Source organism: Daktulosphaira vitifoliae, unplaced genomic scaffold (genome assembly GCF_025091365.1).
Source record: "Daktulosphaira vitifoliae isolate Bord-2020 unplaced genomic scaffold, ASM2509136v1 Scaffold_1, whole genome shotgun sequence".
Taxonomy (NCBI): domain Eukaryota; kingdom Metazoa; phylum Arthropoda; class Insecta; order Hemiptera; family Phylloxeridae; genus Daktulosphaira; species Daktulosphaira vitifoliae.
The window spans coordinates 75,265,764-75,282,014 of record NW_026099572.1 but is presented as its reverse complement, the minus strand read 5'-3'; the positions used below and the strand labels follow the sequence as shown (position 1 = coordinate 75,282,014).

Sequence of the window (16,251 nt, the reverse complement as noted above, 5' to 3'; positions counted from 1 at the left end):
TTTTTATATTGATAATTTTTCTAATAAACCGCATTATTATGGAAGATGATAGATATAAACACCAATACAAATATGAAACATTAACTCAAATTAGTAGAATAATAGATTGCGCACAGGTCTATTCAAGTTTCCTTGACTAGCCAATGAGAAGGATTTGGCAATTAAAATATAAAACATTAAATCTCCCCCTCATAAAACGGGCCTATAAATAAGCGATTTTTAGCTCATTTGACACCTTATTTTTTTATAAAAATCTGGTCATGAAGCGTTTCTGTACCAGACTNATTTTTTTATAAAAATCTGGTCATGAAGCGTTTCTGTACCAGACTGTTTCGCGATATTCTCTCTATGACTTAGAATCTTTTTTCATACTAGGTGTTTATCATCTAAATCTCTCGTAAGTAATGTAATTTAAATAAATAACTTAACCTTTTTATCTTTTTATTTTTAGTCTTAAATATTCATAAAATATTAAGACGTTTAAAATTTTTTATTTTGTATTTTGTGAGTTGTTCCAATTAAGAATTTTTTTAAATTCTTCAATTGGAGTGTCTATTTAATAAGTGCATTTCGAAAATCTACCTTAGCACATCTAGCGGTTGAAACTGTTGTAATACAATAGTTTGTGACGTGTCACTAAGGAGATCGTAGAATGTATCTTAAATTTAAATAGATACGTGTTTGATTGATTGCACAAGATACTGATGGTTTATTGAAATCATTACCCTAGCACATCTAGCAGTTGAAATTATTGGTAAAACAATAGTTTGTGACGTGTCACTAGGGATTGATTCTCATATTCCATTACGTTCTTTTCGGCAAGCAGTTTTTGACTCTGTAAGGTCCGTGCATCGACGAGAGTAATCTCCGATGGTGTAGCCAGCCTGTCTCTAACTCTGTCGACTCTCATATCAAACACACAATTTCATAAAATATTGATAGTTTGTTGAAGTCATTACCCTAGCACATCTAGCGGTTAAAACTATTCGTAAAAAAATAGTTTATAACGTGTCACTAGGGATTGGCTCTCATAACCTATCTGGTTATTTAAATATTCATTTTAAAATATAAAGTAACACATATACTCAGACACCAAGCATAGAAAGGAACCACAGTGAAGTAATATTTCAAGTTTAGTAATTTACATAATTTTACAAAATAAATAAATAGATAAAAGTCAGTGCTCTTTTTATTTATATCATTTTTACAACAAACGATCAAGCTAGCTGGACACAAGGTAAGAAATTATATTTCTAAGCATGTCATAAAATTAAGGATAGACTTAAGATAAATCAAGAATAACTTTTGTCAAGCAAATAACAGATAGAAAGGGAAAATATTATTAATAGTTATTTAGTCACCACTCAGGACGCAACAGCTTGCGTTAAACATAAATATTTAATTTATATTTAACACCTGTATCTTAATACCTAATATCTTCTCATATAAAAAAACTATTTATTGGATTTCACCATCCCAATATTTAAATCATTAACCTACTTATATAATTCCCTTTTTGCGACAAAAGATAAATATCACATACATACATAATCAATATAAATATATATATCTATAATAACTCTCTTTTTTTTATGACAAAAACAACCGTATTAATCCTCTCTACTTTTTTTTATGACAATATAATAATTAAGATTGGTTTGGTGTAATAATATTTGATTTCTTAAAAAAAAAAAATTNACATTTTGTTTTGAATTAATTTTTAAATATTATAATTGTTGAATCTATTTAAACACCAAAAATTACTTAGAATTGATTATTATGATTTCTATTAGAGTGATCTATTACAATAAAAATGCAAAAAAGATATTGAGCTTTTCTAATAAATTTACAGTAATAGTAATTATACAATTTCCTGACTCCATATTAATATTAAAAATTCTATTTTTTTACTCTCATAAAATTTTCTATTTAATAATGTAAACTTCACACTTGAAGTTCAGCTAAAAGTATGGTGACAAGGTCAACTTTTTTTTACTATAAACTTTCAAATATCAACTTTATATGACCCAAAATAATGGTTAAAAATGATATTTTACACTTATTATTTTTAAAATATTAAAAGTCAAAATCGGTAATAATTTAATAACAATTTTTGTGTGTTTATAATTANTCAAAATCTGTAATAATTTAATAACAATTTTTGTGTGTTTATAATTATTTTTTATCGTAATAACTCATTTTAAATGAAATGTTTTTAATTTCTATGTAATTCTTGGTGTTTACATAGATAGTACAGTTGAAATATTTAGAAATATTTTCATTATAGTTATATTCTATAGTTTTTTAACTAATAAGTAATAATATCAAAAATTATTTATGATGGAATACATATAATTGAAATTAGCACAAAAAATTTAATAATAAAAATATATTTTTTACTCTAATGAAAATTGTTTGCAGACCACTTATTCACAATTAAAAACAAATGATTATCTAAAAAGTTTTTTGTGAAGCCCTTTTTAAAGGTCAGATTTTAATCACTGTCAGATATCATCTATACTAGACCCAACTATGCCACGTCCACACTGTGCCGAGACTTCACTGTGCTGGGGTTTTTTTACTTAAAGCTGCTACAATTAGCAAATAAAACAAAATTAGCTTTTTTAACTTGCCTTTTAAAAGTATTCCGGAAATACTGACATTTTTATATATATCTTAAATTAAAATAATAATTAATTATTAATTTTCATAGGAACTTCATCTCTCCCTAGGTACATTCTATTTTGGCGGAGGAGAGTGATAGATAAAGAATGATGTAGAGAAGTTTTTCGTAGATTTTTTAATCGAAAATAGAATGTGAGTACATAGCTCTCTCAGAAGAGTGTATTTACTCTTTCTCTTTTTGTTGGTGTTAAAATTTTAGCTAGCCATAAAACATCATAAAACAGGCCACAATCATTTCTACCTAATAAAGAGTGGGTTCATAGGCAAAGGAGGACTTAGCTCTCTCAAAAATATTTAAAAATCGCAAAATAGACATAAATTTAACTGAAAAATTATAAATAAAGTGAGAATAATTGAATGCCGTTTTCTTACTTTCTGAACAATATAAATAGTTCGTATTTAATTGTACATACAAACTTTTTTAAATTTATATTTAATTACATAATCTTAGGGTTTTTAGTGCACTAGTCCCAAAACCTACTTATAAATGTTAACTTTTAAATTTCATACGTACACGATTTACTAACTTATTTATTAGATAATGTTCTAATTAAGAAAATGATTGGTCAATAACAACTGTGATCCAGTACTTCAGAAGTTATTAACATTTTTATATTTAGGAGGCAGGATAAGTACGGAAGGAGCAGAGAAAAGTGTTAAAAAATAGCAGCACCCACGTCTAACCATCAGTTATTACTTTTAATTATTAATAATTTTTAAAATATTGATCGGAAGTATTTTTTTTTTGGGGGGGATGCAGGAAGTTCAACGGATTTTCCCAAGTTGACAAATACTTGCCTGGCTATATTCATCCTCACAACTAAATACAGAACAAATAATGTTAATCAATAATTTTTCAATAATTTGAAATGATTATGTACTACGTGTAACAAAGTCTTAAACTTTTTATTTTTCAACTATTGTATTAATCTTTTTTAAAACAGCACTTGAAATGACTTATAATTCAAAATATATATTTTTGAGTATTCAAAGGGTTTTTGATGAAACATAATTTTTAAATAAAAAACAATTAAAATTTTTTTAATTACCCACTGAAAATTGAAAATATTAAAATTAATGCAAAACATATCGTTAAAAAAATTCTTCATTTTAGTGCATTAATTATAGTAAATTTGTTAAATTAAATTAATTTGTTATCTTAAACGGATTGACTAATTCTTATAATATATATATAATCATAGTATCAATTGTATTTAAATTCTTTATTATATATTTCCATTCAACATAAATTAAATTAATTAAAATAAAATATTATATATTTTTTTTAAACATTTCAAAAACAGACATTTATTTTTATTGAAACAAAATGAACATAAAAATCAATTAAAAACTGTTTGTAACTAAAAAAATTGTTTTTTCAAATCCTGTCATAAAAATTATTTGCAGTTTCATCATTGGATCAATTAAGATAAATTTATTTGTATACTAAGCATTTTTTAATTAAAAGCTACATAGAATAAAATAATAACTAACTTAATTAAAACAATTTTTCTTATTTTTAATATAAAAAACAATAGTGTTTATTATTCAAGCCTATGTGTAAGAACTGGTGGTTCTTCTGTACAATCAAAATTATCATCTTCTTGATTTTCATGATAACGTGTATTTTCCGCAATATATTCGTGTATATGCCTATATTGAAAAATATTTATTATTGATCATTATATATATGTGTGTTAAAATGCTTGAATGGACTGTAATCATAAAATGTCAAAACAGAATGTGATGCACTACCTTGTGAAAATATGCCAAATGTCGTTATAATCTAACTATATGAGTAGCCTACGCTGGTTAAACAAGTAATACTATATGCGTTACGTCGTGTAGCTTAATCTGTGAATATTGTGCAAATACCTCTCAAAATTCATGACCTTCACAAAAGTTTTCTTCAGAGATACTTTTGTCTAGGCGTATGACTCCAATACTGTATATTGCTAGGAAAATTCGCAAAGTAGTCGTGTTCGGTAAGTGAGGCAAGTGTTGGCGCTATTAACCTAATCAAACGTGGTTTAAACACGGTTAGCACCAATAAAGTTGATTCTAAGAATGCCGGAAAACATTTTGGACAAAGTTTTCCCGAACTTGACTGGATGAAAATTGCGTAAGTTATTATCGCCAGAAGCAGAAACAAGTACAATAAGGGGACCAGTGTAGTGTAGTGGAAAGCATTCGAAAACATTGAGTTTCCTGACTGCTGACGTATAAGGATAAGGACTTAAAGCGAGTTTATGTTTGAAGTTGGCGGACCGAGTGACTTTACAACGATGACTTCGGGTGAGTTGCAATCCATGTTGCTAGTTTAAGATTGGGGTCATTAGAAATTTATTTAACGTCGGATTTAGTGAATGTAGGATTTTTTGTGAAAAGGACTAGCTGAAGATTTAGGACCTTGATTGCTCTTATCAGAATTACACGAATTATCCGTGGATATTTGTGGGATGGAAGTTTGCAAAGTGCTTCTACGACGCAGTGGTGCTGATCACCTCCTTCAGGATTAGGTCTTGATTGCATCCAGAGAAAAGGCGAAATAAATATTAAATAGTAAATATTTTTTAGGTTTAAATTCATATTTTAAAAATATTTTTACTTTTAAATAATAAATATTAATGATCAGTTCTTTATTACATGTATAGAAATATTTAACGAATAAAATAAAATTTTCCTTTAACAACTAATTGATGGAGATATGAAAATAATCTATTAATATTGGGTACTAGGTTAACTAGGTCAATAACTTTTTTTTAGAAAATATCATATTTATAATAAAAGAACTTTACATTTTTTTTTTTTATTGTAAATAAAATATTTCCTGTGATAAATAAAAAAAAGCTAAATTAACTTATGTTAGTCTAGTTCTGAGGTACAGTTATGATTTTTAGTATAAAAACTTACTCCTTTATATCACCAACGAGCACTTTATCAAATCCCAAATTATAATAACTATCTCTAACTGCTAGCATATAAAACCAATTTAAAGCTCTTGTATGGTCGTCAATACTTTTAGAAAATATTACGTTTTTCATGTTTAGAATTCTCTGAATATGGTTTTGAACTGAATGATCATATATATATATCGTGGACATATTTGAATTGACAAGTTCGACTATTTTTTTGTCCATTGTATCTTTAATATAATTTCTAGTACTCTTTAGTAATCTATGAGCCAAAAACATATCATTAATAATACTAGGTTTTTTTAATAACGCCCGATACAATAGCACCATAATTTCATAAAATTTATTATGATTCAATAGACAATGATCATCTAATAACAAATTGGCATTATGTATGAAAAGAGCGACATATAAAAATTTTAGTAACATTTTAGTTGATATCATTACTGTTTCCCGCAACTTATTAGAGCAATAAATTAATGTTTGACTTTTAATTTCGTCATATCTGTAACATAACTGAACAAAACTGTTCAATAAATAACGAAATACTTTCAAATTTTCAGTGTATCTATGAATTATTACATTGATTAATAATGGTATTTGTTCACGATAATTATCATTATTAATTTCCGACATAAAGTCTTTCGTATAACGAAAACGAACTGTTTCTTCATCGAACCTGAACCCATATATCGTGTTTGTCCATCCAACTTCCTGTTGACGAATAGTATTGAACATGTTGATAATAGTTTCAGTATCTAGGAAGAATTTTTTTGGATCTGAATCTGAACNCATGTTGATAATAGTTTCAGCATCTAAGGAGAGTTGTATTGAATCTGAATCTAATTTTGAACTTGAACTACAGAAAACCATCAAACATTGATTTAAAATCCAAAAATTACAAAAATTTAAAATGAAGAATCGAAATAACATTTTTTTATAATAAATAAGTAATAATTTGAAGACTAATTAATCTATAAAATAAATTTGTTATTAATAGTATAACGATACTACAGTAATAATAATTGATGATGTAAATCTTCCATTTTATACAATTTTAATACATACAAATGAGTTTTGAGAGAAACACCTGGTTTTCATTTTAGTATTGCAAAAATTATTTATGTATCTAAATTTACACAATTTCGTCATTAAAGAAAATTCAAGGACAAAATTTTATATTTTAAAATACGACTTAACTATTAAGACGACTGATTACAAATATGAAATATAAATAAAAATCATAACTTAATTAATTCGATTTTGCATTAAGTACTTTTTACATATTGTAATATAACTATTGTATGGTCTTACATTAAAAAATCCTTTTGATATTAATGATAAAACTATTACTAATAAAGTAGTAGGAAGTGTTAGAAAATTTATTTCTAATACATTCGACAAAAAAACATTGGTCGAACTTGACCAAATAAATCATTCCGCGATATATCATTATTTAAATTCAGTTAATGCAGCTTCAGTATAGATCTGACACAAGAAATAATTACTGGCATTGTTAAAGAACATTTAAGTTCCATGTAAAAGAAACTGTATATAACATCAATAGGGTCCATGTTACTGGTTGATCTCTTAATATAGCAAACATATTAGACAACAGAACTAAAGGAAACTAGGATAAAAATGAAAAAAATTGAAGATGAAGTAAACTAAAAAACTATAATGGTAATATTAATTAGCCATTGACGAGGTTGTGTTTCCAAAAATGTTTGATACATTAAAATAATTTCCAGAAGAGAGAAATAAAATGTGGTTTCCAAAATATATAACTAGCCCGTTGAATTTACTATTTATAGAAAAATAATAGTTCTAGTTTTATTATATTTGTCTTAATTTTTTTTTTGATTATCATTTCATATTTTACAACGATCATTAGGTCCACTATAGGCGTGTCAATGAAAGGATGTATATTCGAAATGGACCCTAGTATAATTTTTATAACTATTCAATACTTATAATTAAACATTTTTTTATCATAGCTAACAGCATCTTTGTCAACAAAAATATTTTTTATTATAAAGTTTTTATTTGTGTATTGTATAGAAAATTGTATTTTTATTTAAAGAAAAAGAATATTAATTAGTTGTCGAATGAAATTCCTATGTATGTTAGTTGTATTCAATTACAATGAAATATATGTATAAATTACATAGTAAAAAAACTAAAACGCATAAAATTATACGAGAAGTTAAAATTTGTCAAACTAAACGATATCCAAATATAGCAGAATTTGATAGATATTTTTTATAATTTTATTAAAAGCTGATCTAATTTTACCCTGTTTATGCCTTTTTATTATATTGGAACATGAATCGTTAATTTCAACTATTATGAATCATTGATAAAATGACATTAATAATGAAATCATACATTGCTTATTGGTTTGGAGTTCAATCAAGTGTTTTTTTAATGTTCTTGAAGAACAATACTATAGATTTTATTTCTAAAACCTTAAATAATTTATAATTTACAAATGTTGAACTTTTAACCTTTTTTTAGTTTTTTTTTTAAGCAATTTTAAAATTGATATCATTAAATACAACATTTTATGAAGATTTCAAAAATGCTTTTGTTTAGATTGATATGGTCAGAAACTTATATAATTACCATTAACAGTAAATTAATGAAAAAAAAGACTGAATTTTCGTTAAAATCACTTATTATTTTTTTACATTTATAACAAAATAAATTGTTTCAATAAAATTATTAGTCATGTAACTCTTGGTGTTTAAACTGATGATACAATTGAAATATTCAAAACAATTTATTCATTATATTTATATCCTATAGCTTATAAATAATTAGTAATAATATCTAATATTATTGGTGATAGAAAAGATCTAATTTCAGATTTAAAATTACCACAAACAATTGAATAATAAAAGTATACTTTTGAATCTGATGAAAATTCCTTGTAGAACATTTAATTAATAATTAACAACAAATTATTTTTTGCAAAACGTTTTTACGTTTGTTTCCACTCATTATTCTATGAGTAAAATAAATTTAAAAAATTTAAATGTCTATTAAAATATAATAAACATATTTACGAATACTGTACATTACATCTTATCCCGTGTTATAAATCAAAATATTCAAATACATCATTAATTGTATGTTTTTTAGATATATTATATCAAAAATAAAAAAATTTTATAATAAAAATGTTATATAAAATTGGCGGAATCAGAATTTTTGTCATATGAAAATTTTCTATGATAAATAATGATAATATGATCCAAAAGTTATATTGAAAATATTGGAGCTAATCAATACTTTATTTTTTTTAACAATAATTGTACAATGTAAAGCTTCTTTACATTAAAAATTAAATTTTGCCACCATCTTTTATATGTATACTAAATTTGTATATACTTTTCAAATTGAAACCTAATTTTTTGTATTTCATCATATTTATTCATACATTTTTTGTGTAAAATTGTTTATTTCCAACAAGTTACAGATGCTTAAAGTTTAAAGGCGATAAAAAAAAAAGGTTTTATTAGTTTTATAAGACTGCTTCTTTACTGGGTAGTAAATTGATACATAACTTATTGTGATAAGGTGTAGAAAAAAACCAAAACTTAAACTATGAAACTCTGGATTCAATGCTCAATATTTAATCTCTATCAGTTAACTAAAATCATTCCCTGAATTAATATAAAGTCACTTATTCACAACGACATAGATTCAATGAATCAACACGTAATGGAAGTGGCGCCTGGAATTTTTGATATAATAAAAATTTATCACTTGTGGCTAATTAATTAAGTAAATTTAAAACTATACTAAAAATATTATTAATTTAAAAACAATAAAATATTAAACTCAATAACCACAAAAAATTACTGAAAAGTCGCTGATAAGTATTTCGGAAACTATGTTGCCATTATCAACACTTAACACGTACTGACACCTCACAGTCCACAACTAGTCTTACTTGTAAATGATTCTAAACACTCTATATCTTATTATAATAGGATGCGGTACAATATACATGTTAATATACATGTATTACACATAAGGATTTACAAATGCAGCTAATTGGTTATTTAAAACGATATTCGCAGGTATATAGGCTTTATTTATCAATAGCAGTAAATTGTAGTAAAACACAGTTGTGAGTTTATAAATACATTAACTGCCAATACAGAAATTATATTTAATGATAGTCATAATTGACAATAAACACTCCGTGATTGTGACAGCGATGTCATAAAAAACTAAAAAGTAAAAAATAAATATACTTTAAAAAACTAAAGCATATAGAGCTAAAAGTTAAAAATAATTTTTGAAATAATAATGAACGAAAAATACTAGTATTATTATGAAATAAAGCGTCGGGCGCTGAATATACGAAAAGCACGACAAAAGCACCCATGCTTTTTCTGAATATATAATTTAATATTTTTATGATTGTTGAACAAGTATTTTCTTATGGGAGAATATGTTTTATTGAGAGATCGACACCATAACTTCTTAATTCTTCCTGCTGGCCAAAACAAGATTCAAAAATATTTATATTTATGTAAAAAATCCATCAAGACGGTATTGTGGTCGCCCAATGTGTCCCAGCGCTAGCGCCTTGAAAAGATTCCGCACAATAATCACTAAAATAAAAATTAAACACTAAAAATATATTCGTAAGTTTCTTTAAACTGTCCGTCGGTATGATGTTTGTTAAAACAAAGACATTAGCAGCGAGACTAGCTGCCCAATAAGAAAAGCTCACAATAAACTTTTATTTTAAAATAAAAATCTAAAGTTAGGTTGGATTTGTTATTAAAATAAAATAATTTCAAGAAGATGTAATGTTTAAAATATTATTTGATATTTATTTCTATAACAAGAAAAATAAAATATTATTAATGATTGAATAAATTTAATTTAATTAAAAGATTCGCCAAAACAAAATTCACTTTAAAATTTCCAAGTGTCATTCGCCGAAAGAACTGGTTTAGACGTGATAAGGTCACTAGGAGTATATAAGATTTTTTTCTATTTTTTTTTTAACATCTGCTAATGCTATTGCTATTTTAGCAATAAAAAATAGTAGCTATTGCTATTTTGTAAAAACAGCTCGTAGCATAATGCTTATCATAATTTTTAGTTATTAGCACCTAATGTTTATAGTAATTAGCAATAACACTGTAGAAATCATTATTTTCGTTAGGGCCAGGGGCTCAAGGCATTGATGGCGGGCAGTATGATGTATAATTTATACAACTGGCGTATGATACTATGATATTCAACGGTTCTAATATTACATTAATATATATATATATATATAATGTTTAAGCCATGTTAGTGTGAACTGTGAAGGTGAACCATTTGACATAAACATATTAATGATTGTAGACAGAAAAATAACGGACCCGGACATTTCGCCGCTGACCGTTTCGTCGCCGGACTATTCGCCGCCGGACACTTCGCCGCCACCGATTCGCCGCCGGACGTTTCGCCGCCAGACTCTTGATATATAAATTTATTATTAACGCCTTTTCGAAAAATTATAATTATTTTAGCCTAATCCTTCATTGCACAAGTCCTTAAAATCCAGTATAATGATAAAAAAATTAATTATTTATATAATGTCACAAATTATTTAAATTTAATTTGTACCTAATTTAATTATTATAATTAAATGTTATCATAATTATAATATTCATTTTAACAATTAATACTATTGAAATAACTATATTTCAAGCATACTAATGTTCTTATTTATATGTATAGATAATAACAATGTGGTATAATTATTAATGTATATACTTATCGTCGTATCATAAATTAGCAAACCCAGTTTTTGCAAATTTTGTATATTTTTAATGAACAAGGTTCTATACCTAATAAATACTCATTATTTAAATGATTTTTATTAAAAAAACTTGTCAATGATCATACATAGATGATATATCTATGCATTGTATATTATATCATAATATATTGTTGACTTGGTGTGTAACTTCACTTATGGTTCTGAATACTCAGTTTATAGCATTATCTTGTGTAGAAATATATATTTTTCTCCATTCTTAGTATGTGTTAAGTGGATACCTTACACTAAATATTCTACACCTTATCAAAACAAACTTCAAGAAATTTTTTTTTTTTTGTTATTGTATTATAAAATGTATTATTTGTTGTGATTTCTTATTGTAATATAAATACTATTTGCCAATCTATAATATTAGAACTGTTTTGATTTAAACACTATTATTAATTGAGACTCTAACTGGACGAGTGTAAAAACAAAATGTTTTTATTTTATCAGACTGAGTGTTATTATAAAATAACTTTTAGTAATTGAGGAGTTAAAATAATTTGACCATGTTAACTTTGCCTTTGTTATAGGTTACGTTGAACATTTACTGAATATTAGTTAAGCATTAGAAATACTTGGTTCTAATACAATCATTGTTATATCTAAACGCTTATTGATATTCCATTTAAAATATAACAAAAGGTTATTTTTAGAAGGGCGAATAAGCGATAATCACTGATAATAAATATTCACCTGACAAAACATCACTGTAATAACATGTAATATATGTAAACATATATTACATGTTTTCTAACTTAGAATTTATAAATTAATTTAAACTTAAAATCATGATTTCCTATTTTATTTGCTTTGTTAATTTGGGGCGTAATCATATAAGTTTAAGTATTATAATTTTTAAAATGTGGTATTAAAGCAGTTTTACTTCAGTCATGGAAATCAATACTAACTTTATTAAGGTTCTTATATAAATTACCGTATTCAACTATTGATTTTAGTTGTTTTGGCTGTTACAGTTTTATATTAAATAAAAATATGTGATTTTTAAATAATTATAGCTGTTATATGACAGAATATAAAAATTTGGATGGAATTTTCAATGTAGGAAGTGTTTTAAATAGTAATTTTGTTACAAACTTATACAAACAATGAATGACTATATTAGATCGTCGCTTGTCAACAATGATCTGTCACATGGTTGTGTACATAGTATGAAAAGTGTATGTCCGTGAATTTAGCACCCGAAATTAACTGATAAGTAACCATTGATAAGAATTTTGTAACCATATTGGTTAGTTATGATCATTAGGTTGCAGAACCCGCTATTATCAAGGGGTTTTCTATTTAATAATTTTGAATTAAAAGTAATTGATAGAAATCACTAAATTACTATATGCATTATTTTGTATGGTCAGACATCAACGACAATAAACAAAATGAATTTTTGAAATATTTCATCTTTTCAATGGTATAAGATTTAGTCACCAACAAAGTGGGCAAGTGCCTTAAAAAATTAATTTCCATGAACATATACGACGATTTACGATATATGATTATACATGTGTATAAAACTTCATGGGGGGGTACGTTCCCATCATTTGTACCCCTTGAAATAAAATTTTTCTAATAGCAAATTTTGTGGGCTTTTCAATGGTATAAGATTTAGTGGCCAACAAAGTTGGCAAGTGACTTAAAAAATTAATTTCCGTGAACATATACGACGATTTACGATATATGATTATACATGTGTAAAAAACTTCATGGGGGGGTACGTTCCCATAACTTGTACACCTTGAAAATAAGTTTTTCTAATAACAAATTTTGTGGGCTTTTCATTGGTATAAGATTTAGTCACCAACAAAGTGGGCAAGTGACTTAAAAAATTAATTTTTTGTTAGCATATACGACGATTTACGATATATCAATATACCTGTATATAAAACTTCATGGGGGGGTATGTTCCCACCATTTGTACACCTTGAAAATAAGTTTTTCTAATAGAAAATTTTGTGTTCTTTTCAATGGTATAAGATTTAGTGACCAACAAAGTGGGCAATTGACCCTAATAGGAAATTGAAAGTAAAATTATTTTTTATTTTTTGCAATTCTTATAATATGTATATTCATTCTTACAATGTTATGTATTGATAAGACAGAATAAAATATAAAATTATTACATAAGAAATGTAGACAAATCATTTTGACATTTTATACAACGTTAATATAGTTGTTTACACTTGACAATAGGATTGACATTTTGTATTTAATAATAATAATAGAGTAAAAAATAATGACTATTAATAAATTGATTTTTTCTCGGTAAAGAGTGATTTTTACATGACAAATAATTTATTTATAACTGAAACGTGTGTAATGTAATATAATTAAACATTATGTGTTTGTTAAAGATAATTCTAAGTTATTTATTTAATTATATTTGTTGAAAAGAATAATGTCATTTTAACCAAATGAATATGATGTATCAATAAATTGATACAGTGGTTATGTTAAACGATAAGATTAAATAAATGAAAATTAATAAAATTTAAAAAACAAAATATAAAATAATGATATAAAATAAAAAATATGTTAAAATGTAATTAAAATGTAAAGAAAATTAATATGGACATGAGCCGGCCAAATGCCCCTCTCTCAAACATGTGTAGCATCCTACAACAAAATAAAATTACTATTTTAGTTAAAACACTTAAATATAATTCTATTATAAATTATAACTTTTATTTTATATATTCCAAAATTGATTACTAATTACATAAATGATTTTATTTAAATAATTATTTAAAATGTACTATTTGGAATATTTCTTTTTGTGTACCATCCAAGTCTGTAAATTCAAATAGTACCTTAGATTTATGGTACTTACGTTTTGGATTTTTACACTCCCGGGCTATATGTCCCACTATTCCACACCGGTAGCATTTTGCTGTAATAAGAGACATATATTAATCATAAACTAAATGATATATTTGGTTATACTTACATTTTGGGGGATTTACAATGCCGAAATTGGCAGCTTGATGATGAGTGTGGATATGAATAATATTCTGTGAACAGATGTAACGATTAGTGAAAGACTATTTCTTATTTTTTTAAATTTAAATTTCACTCCCCATACAATTTAGAAATTAAAAGTAATAATATTCTTACATTAATTTTTGAGTTTGAAACTAAACAAGCTTACAAAAATTATTTTTCCAACTCATACATAATAAACTAACCAAAAAAAAAATTGTTTTTTGATTTTCCAAAAAAAGGACACCAAAAAAAGGTAGCCGTCTAAACTTGAAGTTTTTTTATCAACCTTAAAAAGTCATTTTGATATCATGGTAAAATGGCATTTTGGTATAAAATCGCTAATTTTTCAAAGAATATATTTTTTAATTACTTTTGAAAATTCTAAATGCTAACATTTTCTACATCAAATTATATACACATTTAATTTTATCTATTTTTTTTTATAATTTCGAAAATTTCACTATCATAAAAATGCTAAAATGTTTGAAAAATTAAAACGGATGAGAAATAAACATTTTGTGGTCAGTCTAATACATATATATAGTAATTAAATATACTTACTCCATTTCCTAAAATCCTAGGAATATAGGGATTGTATCTATTATTCCCTAACGATTTTTTGTGAATCATTTTTTTTTTTGTTTTATTATGATTTTTTACAATATTACAATNACTTTTTTTTTTGTTTTATTATGATTTTTTACAATATTACAATTGTTTAATGTGGTGGGATTTTCTGTTGGTGAAGTTGGGTTTTTTGATACGGTTGGGGGACTTTTTGGGGGGCTTAACTGCATATCACCNTGGATGTGGTGGGATTTTCTGTTGGTGAAGTTGGGTTTTTTGATACGGTTGGGGGACTTTTTGGGGGGCTTAACTGCATATCACCAAATTCTCTTATATCTTCCATTGTCTGAAATAGTAGTTACAAATATATAAATTTAAAAGTTGAAAATAACACTGCCCTCCAAACAAAAATTGTTAATTGCAAGGGCGTGAGAGGTTAAAAAACAAGTATTGCAGAGTTTTTTGTATCATAACAACAAAGAATTGACCTGAAAAATTGGAAAGATAACTTTCCTAAGAAAATCTATATAATATCTACAATGTTTGGTTACAATATCTCTAATATTAAGTTATAACAATAATTTCAGAAAAATGAAAACTGAGGCCTAAAAATACAAAACTACAATTTTAATACATTTTTATTAAACTTTGAGCTTTTTGCGCGCCTTGTTAACATAGTTGTATAAATTTTAATTTTTTAAATAAATTATCTTTAGACGTATAAGAACAAATTTTCTTGCTGCGCTCCTCAAGTTTCGAACAAAAATTTTTTTTTATACATAAACAACGGGCATCCTAATATCTATACTGTAAAATCAATACGATATTCTGTTTAAAATACTGCTAGTGTTTAACACTGCTATACAATCACTGAAGATAACAACTACATGAATTGCATGTCCACCAACCGGTTGTAGTTCAGGTAATAAAAGTAATAATTTTTAGCCGTTCCACAGCTTATCTTGAAATCGTTTGATTAAAGTACGCTGCGTAATTTTAGATCTGCGATTATTAACTAAAATAAATTACTTTTATTTCCCCAGAAAAAAAAGAGTATAATGATGTTATTTTTAAATCGATAAAAAAATTATTGCGATATATTACTAATAGAATAGCTAAAACATTATCGTTTAACATAAAATTTATTAGTTAGCAAAATTTANTTATCATAAAATTTATTAGTTAGCAAAATTTAATTAATCAGTGGATTATATCCATAAATAATAAAAAGGTGTCTAATCATGTATT

The 16,251-nt window shown here is 25.6% G+C and overlaps 2 protein-coding genes and 1 long non-coding RNA gene across 6 annotated transcripts; 1 reads left to right on the top strand and 2 right to left on the bottom strand.

Moving 5' to 3' along the window:
• Positions 1 to 293: 293 nt before the first annotated feature.
• Positions 294 to 6,271, top strand: LOC126896786 (uncharacterized). 2 transcript variants are annotated; one of them, XR_007701940.1, is made up of 4 exons: positions 294 to 397; positions 1,074 to 1,237; positions 4,426 to 5,247; positions 6,164 to 6,271. It is a non-coding gene; the product is annotated as an uncharacterized LOC126896786 (long non-coding RNA). The 2 variants fall into 2 exon arrangements; XR_007701939.1 differs by having other exon boundaries at positions 300 to 1,237.
• LOC126896775 (uncharacterized) lies at positions 3,317 to 6,338 on the bottom strand. Of its 2 annotated transcripts, none has more exons than XM_050669847.1 (2): positions 5,599 to 6,338; positions 3,317 to 3,505 (listed from the first exon to the last, which is right to left on the bottom strand). In XM_050669847.1, exons 1-2 carry the CDS (start codon positions 6,336 to 6,338, stop codon positions 3,451 to 3,453), a joined length of 795 nt encoding a protein of 264 aa, XP_050525804.1. In that variant the 3' UTR covers positions 3,317 to 3,450. The 2 variants fall into 2 exon arrangements, with proteins under 2 accessions (XP_050525804.1, XP_050525803.1); XM_050669846.1 differs by lacking the exon at positions 3,317 to 3,505 and adding an exon at positions 3,921 to 4,338.
• A 7,426-nt stretch (positions 6,339 to 13,764) lies between these two features.
• Positions 13,765 to 15,101, bottom strand: LOC126896784 (protein lin-28 homolog A-like). Of its 2 annotated transcripts, none has more exons than XR_007701937.1 (4): positions 14,569 to 14,682; positions 14,402 to 14,465; positions 14,285 to 14,344; positions 13,765 to 14,070 (listed from the first exon to the last, which is right to left on the bottom strand). XR_007701937.1 is itself a non-coding variant. In XM_050669881.1 (4 exons), the coding sequence occupies exons 1-4, from the start codon at positions 15,064 to 15,066 to the stop codon at positions 14,018 to 14,020; spliced, it is 246 nt and encodes an 81-aa protein (XP_050525838.1). In that variant the 5' UTR covers positions 15,067 to 15,101; the 3' UTR covers positions 13,765 to 14,017. The 2 variants fall into 2 exon arrangements, 1 of the variants encoding a protein (XP_050525838.1); XM_050669881.1 differs by lacking the exon at positions 14,569 to 14,682 and adding an exon at positions 14,998 to 15,101.
• Positions 15,102 to 16,251: the final 1,150 nt, after the last annotated feature.

Bases quoted from the DNA above. Each gene is read 5' to 3' on its own strand.
- LOC126896784 (XM_050669881.1), bottom strand. From the start codon at position 15,066: ATGATTCACAAAAAATCGTTAGGGAATAATAGATACAATCCCTATATT. The intron at 14,345-14,401 runs GTAAGTATAACC...CTCTTATTACAG, and splicing joins CATTGTAAATCCCCCAAAAT to CAAAATGCTACCGGTGTGGA. The intron at 14,071-14,284 runs GTAAGTACCATA...ATTTTGTTGTAG, and splicing joins GGAGTGTAAAAATCCAAAAC to GATGCTACACATGTTTGAGA.
- LOC126896775 (XM_050669846.1), bottom strand. From the start codon at position 6,338: ATGTTCAATACTATTCGTCAACAGGAAGTTGGATGGACAAACACGATA. The intron at 4,339-5,598 runs GTAAGTTTTTAT...TTTTCAATATAG, and splicing joins CTCGTTGGTGATATAAAGGA to GCATATACACGAATATATTG.